General features: G+C 33.5%; 1 protein-coding gene across 1 annotated transcript; it reads left to right on the plus strand.

Moving 5' to 3' along the window:
- Positions 1 to 4,493: 4,493 nt before the first annotated feature.
- LOC111891424 (type I inositol polyphosphate 5-phosphatase 1) lies at positions 4,494 to 7,149 on the plus strand. The gene is made up of 10 exons (XM_023887476.3): positions 4,494 to 4,667; positions 4,859 to 5,006; positions 5,083 to 5,157; positions 5,269 to 5,341; positions 5,449 to 5,553; positions 5,626 to 6,061; positions 6,148 to 6,332; positions 6,417 to 6,525; positions 6,610 to 6,752; positions 6,852 to 7,149. The coding sequence occupies exons 1-10, from the start codon at positions 4,623 to 4,625 to the stop codon at positions 7,006 to 7,008; spliced, it is 1,476 nt and encodes a 491-aa protein (XP_023743244.1). The 5' UTR covers positions 4,494 to 4,622; the 3' UTR covers positions 7,009 to 7,149.
- Positions 7,150 to 8,188: the final 1,039 nt, after the last annotated feature.

Genomic DNA, 8,188 nt, shown 5'->3' on the forward strand with positions numbered 1-8,188 from the left:
TAAAGCTGGAAGTTTTTAGTTTTTCAGTTTTTTGTATTCAGTGAAAGTTTTAAAACATGCATATCTAATTCGTTTGAAGTCGGATTGACATGTGGTTTTTTTTCAACATGTAGTTTATAGTTTGTACATGAGTCTAAACTATAATTGTCTCATTTTCGGTTTAATATTCAATGATTTACAGTCCTCCGAAATCGGGATATCAAAACTGAAAATTTTTACCTTTTCAGCTATTTGTTTTTGTACTTTGTATTCTGTGAAAATATTAATACATGCATATCTCATTTGACATGCAGTTTTTTCCAGAGTGTATTTTAGAGTTTGTACATGATTTTCGATTATAATTTTGTTAATTTTGGTTTTATATTCAATGAGTTACAGTCCCCCAAAGTCGGGATATCAATATGAAAATTTTCAAAGTTCATCCCACTAAGTAGTAAGTAATTACCAAAAAATTCTGGTTTTTCCGGGTTTTCCGGTTCTAAACCTACTTTATCCGGTTCCAACCTACCCACTTTGTGTTTCCGGGTGTTCTGGTTCTAGACCCACTTTACCTAGTACCGTGCCCGGAACCGGTTCCAATATACCGGTCCGGTTTTCGGTTCTAAAAAATCTCGTTAACCGGTTCCAGGTTTTCCGGGTCTGGGTCCATCCGGTCCAGGTTTGGACCCACTTTCATCCCTAGCTTTATATGGAAGCCAGAAAACATGGGAGCAAGCCAAACATAGGTTGTTGGCCTTAGAGGCAAGCCAGACTTATGTTGTGGGCTCGGGAGTAAGCCAAACATGAGGTTCGGGTAGGAAGGCAAGCCAAACTCATGTTGTGGACTCAAGGGTAATACAATTTGTTAGTTGTGGACCCAATATGCATGTTGTTATATGTTTGTGTGGTGGTACTTTGGGGGAAACTCACTGAGATTTGGCTTACGGTTTTCAGTTTCATGTTTCAGGTACTTTAAATGATTGGGTGAAAGCAAAGGCATGATCATGGACATCCTTCCAATTTTTATAATTTTAGATTTTTGGGATACTCTGATTTTCTGATTATCACTTTTGAGAAAAAGAATTGTAAACAAGTATGGTTTTTTTTGGATTTTAAAATAAATTTTTTACCTTGATTTTTAGGATATGACATAAATCATGTTCATGAAAAGGACTATGCACGTACTTGCCAAAGTGTCTGGTGATTGGTGAATTAGGCAGAGCTTCGCCTTACACCTTTTTCCACAAGACCTAGATGTACATAACACTGAGTCTTAGTCTAATTTCATACTTCATGGAACTATTATCCTAAGGGTTTAGATTCCTCAACAATCCCAACATCTACTTCAAGATCAAAATAAGGAATAACCAGATATGATCATATTGGAGGTAGGGTACGTTTGGTATACAGAGTATATTGTCTGGAAATCCCACTTTAAACACCTCACCAAATCCAGCCTAGACATCACTCCCATAAGTATATCAATCAGTATAACGACTTGGAATTACTGATAAACCTTAATAATAGATTTATAATAACGACTATGACTATAATTAAAAATTACACTTAAAATGAACTAAGTGTACCTTAACTTACAGAGGTTCTTGACGAAAAATGGAATCTAAGCAGGCAGAACACTAACTTTGGATCTCCTACTCGAAGGCTATTACTCAAATGAGTACTCAAGGGTGTCGCAGGGCTTCGACATAGGTCAGAAACAGGAGAAAATGGCTTAAAAGGTAAGATTGATCGAGAGAGAAAGTGTGTAGGGGTGTGGAGGTGAAAGCATATATGAAGTTGGATATTCATAGGCAAGAAAAACCTTTCGCACCGCGCACTCTAGGTATACACACCGCACACTAGGGCCTGGGTGGCTCCATTAGGCTTCAACCACGTGTCACGTCGATGTTCGTCTACCTCGCCCCATTCTAGAAGGTGACACATGTCACACTCTTATGAAGCCATGTGTCGTGTTATTGTGGGGCCACGTCGATGTTCTCTTGGAGAAAGCTACTCCCGACCATGCCACGTGGCGCCCTCTCGTGGTGTCACATCATCAGCGCACGTCGCGCACTTCATGCGCGCGATTTTTCCATATTTTTAAAAATGGCATAACTTCTTCATACGAGCTCCGTTTTCGACGTTTTTTATATTCCTTGAAAGCTCTGAACGATATCTACAACTTTTATTTAGACTTCGTCGGATAATTTTGACTTTATTTTTAAAGCTATATTTTTAACAGGCTTGGACTATTAAAGTCCATTAAAAATTCATAACTTTCTCATATGATATCCGTTCTCGACTGTCTTTGTATTGACAGAACCATATGGACGAGATCTTCAACTCTCTATTAGATTGTTTTTCCTAACAATCAACCGATCTCTACTTCGGTTTTTGAGACGTATAATTTGGTGCTGAAACTTTGAAAAATCATAACTCCTCTTACGAAGTCAGATTTGGACGTTCTCTATATGTATGCTCTCGGTTGTACGAATACTACGACTTTCATTCATATCCTTAGGCTAAAAAGTAATCTATCAAAAATTCACTTTTTACGATACGTAGAGTCGTGCTGGTTTAATCGCGAAACTTTGAAGAAGCATAACTTATTCATCCGAAGTCAGATTTTAGCGTTTTTTATATGTGGAACCCTTGCCACATATAGTATAACTTTGGTTATTGTTATTTATCCTAAATAATCTTCTATCAAAAAATTATTTTTAACGCTAAATATGTCTTAATTGACTAGCCCGAATCTACGTATGTTACAGATAATAAGCTATAAGTTATCATTTTAAATAGGGATAGTGACACATGAACCCAATAATGTATTGTGAATTTGTTGATTCAATCCCTTAACTTATTTTTGTACCTGCTTTTTTGATCCCTATAACATATCATTTCCACTTTCATATACCTAGTAACTTTTACTTAATTAATTTTTTTTAATTAAATCCACCTCACCTCTTTAACTCTTGTCCACGTCTCCATCCCTCCCGTTCTTTCTCTCACACACAGACACACAACTAGCTACAATTCATTTTCATTTTCTCGTCTATTCTGTGTAATCAATCATCCATTTCTAAACAATCAAAACCAAGCAACCTCTAAATTCTTCAAATTAAATATGTTACGTGAACCAATAAAACCAAAGAAACCAAAAATATTGGAGAGATAAAACCAACAAGTTCATGCATTTTGTCGACTGAAAGGAGATCTATGATGACATGTTGAAGAATTAATTATTATGGTTGTCGTACATAGAAGAAGATGTGGTTTATAATGGTGGGAGGAAAAGGAGAGAGCTCACGATGAATGAATAGTCGATAACGATTAGATGGAGATTGTGAAGAACACGATAAATGGGAGAAATGAGGGAGTACACACCAGTGAAAGTGAGAAGCTTGGACTGGTTGTCAATCGAATGTGGAAATTTGTGGAGAGTCACATCAAAAAGCATAGGGCCAACCTTAGTCTTCATCGAATAAATAGAAATCCAAAATTGATTCAGGACTACAACTTACCAAGAAGCATAGGGAAGGACAATGGGCAATTAACTTCATCTTGTTTTACTAGAATCGTAACCGGATTTCACACCAAGACATCGATATATGCAGTTGATGAGAGTATATCATTGTTGCCCACATGCAAATGAGCGTAAATTCATTTCCTTGAGAAAGAAAAGTCAAGACTATTGATTCAAAGAGAGAACTAAATATGTCCTTGTTGGTGGAGAGAGAGAGAGAGAGAGAGAGAGAGAGAGAGAGAGAGAGAGAGAGAGAGAGAGAGAGAGAGAGAGAGAGAGAGAGAGAGAGAGAGAGAGAGAGAGAGAGAGAGAGAGAGAGAGAGAGAGAGAGAGAGATATATATGTCATTTCCCTTATAATAAACAAATAAATTATCGGACCAATTAAATGAGCTAGCATAAAGGATAAGCGGGTTACCCATTTGTTTTGTTAAAATGACCAATTAGACCCAACAAAAATAATTTTATTCTCTCATAAAGAATGCAAATAAGTTAAAGGATTAATTAGTAGGGTTGAGCAAAAACCGAAACAACTGAAAAACACCGACAAAACCATAAAAAATCGCAACCGATGCAAAAACCAATGGTGCATATTTCGTTTTCGCAAAAACCGAAGGTTTGCGAGTCGGTGTGGTTTTTACCGGAAAGCCGGTCCATCAAAACCGAACCGCATGAAAGATATATAAAATAATAAATCATTAATTTATATTTATATTCTATAATATATACATATTATTTAAATTACTGAGAAATACTAGTACATATCATATTTGGAGTTTGGACTTTACAATTGGTTTTAGCCATTTAATCGGGATTCCAAATCATTTTTAGAACTTATTTTTTCTATTTTGGTTTTAGTTTTGTAGTTAAAACCACATCAAAATACGTCACTGTATGTTATAAGTTTAAAACATTAGAACTTTGTTTTTATATTTTTGCTTTGGGCTGAAAATAAACTTTTGCATAATTACATTAGTCAAACGCCTCAAGAGTTATTTCCCTTTTCAAATAAGCTTAGTCAACACCCTCAGGAGGTATATGCCGATCAATTATTTATCTCATTCATACGCTTCAAATTTCAAATTTTTTAGTCAACTGGAGGTTCATCAAATCAAAACATGATCCTTCATGATCATCAACGCTCAAGGAATCGATCTCCTGAGGTAATTATACCTTTAACCACAACCATCGAGGTATAAATCATGATTTTCATCCATAGATAACTCGTTATCTGCAATAAGATGCGTTGGATGGAGTTTGAGATATTAATCTGTGATGGTTGTAGATAATATCTTCCTGTATTAACTTGTATAGTTATTCTTTCGATTTTTGTGTAACTTGAGAAGAACTGCAGAGAGGCTGGGTTGAAAAATGTCTGGGTTACACCTGTCTCCAGTTGTTCTGGCCGAGGGTAGTTGTCCGCAAATGGCTCAATATTTCTGATAATACTTCAGATTACAGTGCCGATTCCGATGACAGCATCCATGATTCCGTTGACACAGGTTAGTTTGATCGTAATCGTTATCACAAATTGAAAATTAGGGTTTGAAGTTTGATTGATTCGATTTCTTTTAACAGAAGCGTTTTGTTATTGGCCAAAAGAATCCAGACTCGATGATAAGAAACTAGATGATTTTCAGAGTGATTTAATTGGTAAAAGAGATACCATTTTTGCTTTTAGGACTTACGTTTTAACTATGTGGATACCATTTCCTTTATGATCTTCCAATTTTGTTGTCTGTGTTGCTTCTCTTTTGACATCAGGAGCTTTTCCCAGGTCAAGAAGACGAAAATCAGAGACATTCAGAACACAATATATCGACACTAAGGAACTCAGGTTTTTCTGGTTCTCCTTTTCCTCTCATATGGCTTCTGTTATCATCAGATTGTTTATCTAATCATGTTATCGACAATTTGACACCTTAAAACTTCTAATTCTGTTAGAGTATCTGTTAATACTTGGAATGTTGGAGGTGAACTTCCACCAGAAGACTTAAACATCAAAAACTGGCTTGATACTGAATACCCTGCAGACATATATGTAATTGGGTATGTATCACTTTGACTTTTAGCAATACTTTTGAGTTTTGATTGTATATGAAATCCAATACCTTTTTGCAGTTTTCAAGAAATCATACCTTTAAACGCTGGCAATATCTTTGGTTCTGAAGATAATTATCCAATTTTGATATGGGAAAACATCATTCGTGACACTCTTAATAAAATTCAACCTATAAAGACTGAATTCAAATCCTATAGCAACCCTTCTTCTCCATCAAGATTTAAAAAACCTCCAAATATAGAAGATGAATTTATGCTAGAAAGTGATGAAGAGTGTGAGAATGATCCAGTAGGGCAAAATTGTCATTATTGGGTTGAAAAACTTGATCATGATTCTATAATGCACAAAAAAAGATCAAGATATGTTAGAATAATAAGCAAGCAAATGGTGGGTGTTTTTCTTACTATTTGGGTTCGTAGAAGCTTGAAGAAACATATCAAGAATGTACACGTGTCAACTGTTGGTGTTGGTGTAATGGGCTACATAGGTAACAAGGTTTGTAATTTGTATTGTTCCTTTTCTTTTCTGAATTCCTTTATAAAATTTTCAAATGATTTGTTATTTTATTTTTTTTCTTTTAGGGTTCGATATCAGTTAGTATGTCTATATATGAAACAAACTTTTGTTTCGTATGCACTCACTTAACATCTGGTGAGAGAGAAGTAGATGCAGTTAAGAGGAATGCTGACGTGGATGAAATACATAAAAGAACAAATTTTAATTCCATGTCAAAAGTCGCACTTCCAAGGAGCATTAAAGAACATGAGTAATTAATTACTAATTATACTCGTATTTGATTACGTCAATATAATTTTTTTTTATTATAAATTTTAAATTGTTGTAATTTCAGGCGAATAATTTGGTTAGGTGATCTTAATTATCGTATCAATTTACCATACGATGAAACATGTCGCTTAATTTCCAAAAATGACTTGTCCAAGTTGCTAGAGAGTGATCAAGTAATTTTTTTTTTTTTCATTTACTTTATATAAAAATCGATATTGTTAGGACCCATAAATAAATTTTATTTTATTTTGTGAAAGCTTGGTTGGGAGCTAAAAAAAGGTGGTGTATTTGAGGGGTGGAAAGAAGGAAATTTGAATTTTCCACCAACTTATAAATACGAGCAAAATTCAGAGAAATATTATGGTGAGGATCCTAAAGGGGGTAGGCGGAATCCAGCATGGTATAAAATTTAGAAACTTAATAATTGATTTCTTTGAATAATATGAAAATATGTTTTTTTTTTTTTTTTTGATGTTATTGGTTTAAATTAATGGTGTAGGTGTGATCGGATACTTTGTTTTGGGAAGGGGATAAAGCAAGTGGGCTATAAAAGGGCTGAGATTAGGGTTTCTGATCATAGGCCAGTTTCTGCATTGTATATGATAGAGGTTGAAGTTTGCTCTCTACGAAAGTTACAAAGGGCTGTAATTTGGTAAATAATAGTAATTTTTTTAGTGATAGTAAATAAAATGTTGTGATAGAAAGAAATGGAAGCAAGATGATATTGTAAACAAATAAATGAAAGTGTGCTGTTATTTATTGCATTTAGCGCTACATATAGGGATTGTTTGATGAAATTGTTTTTGAGTAACTTAATTTAACTCTTGTTTTGTATACATGTTAATGGTTTTAACACATGTACATAAATCTTTGAGTTTCTCATTAAAAAAAGCATAATAAAATGACTAAATAGCTAAAGAGGGAAAATATAGTTATATTCTCATACAAAATTTATGACATAAGATGCAAGACTCGTATGTATACATAAAAACTTTATATAATGTAACTCCAAACAATGAAACACCATCATTTTGATGTCGATCTGACATCTAACCTAATATTTGGCCTTTTTTGAAATCGGTAACATGATCAGGACAATGGAATGTGTTTACTTTATGTGAAATGTTATGATAAACTAAGGGCGTTGAAAAGCTAACTGGTAGTTGAAAATATTAACCGGTAAAAAATAATTTTAGGTAAAACTAGTCGATAAATTAACTAAAATGATATAAAAACATATATATATATATATATATATATATATATATATATATATATATATATATATATATATATATATATATATATATATATATATATATATATATGAGGGATTAAGTTTTTTTATCATTAATATAGTTACAACTGATTAATCAGTTTTGTTCACCTCAATTATGTAATTTATTAATGTACAATTTTTTTTTTAGTTTTGAACATTTGTATATGATTAATGTACATTTTAAAATGAGGGCTACCAATATTGAAAGTTGGTATTTGGAGTTATATAGAAGTGGCTTGCAGATAATAAATTCTTCAGGGATAAAAGGAAAGAAATAGAAACGGGGAAAAAGGTAAAAAGATAAATCTTCAGGGGCTAAATCAGACAAAAAAAAAGAAGAAGTTGTGCATCAGCCGGGAAAGGGAACCCGAGTACTATTCTACCATTAGTGCTTTAAGGTATCATTCTCAAAATGATGATACAAAAAGTATAATTATTTGGTGATGAAATAGATTATTATATTGCTTAACGAATTATCATATAAAAAGATCATATAAATGATTGTATAGATCGAGCTAAAAGTGATTGAATTAATTTGTCATTGCTGTCTTCTTTAT

The sequence above is a fragment of the Lactuca sativa genome, chromosome 6, assembly GCF_002870075.4.
Source record: "Lactuca sativa cultivar Salinas chromosome 6, Lsat_Salinas_v11, whole genome shotgun sequence".
NCBI lineage: Eukaryota > Viridiplantae > Streptophyta > Magnoliopsida > Asterales > Asteraceae > Lactuca > Lactuca sativa.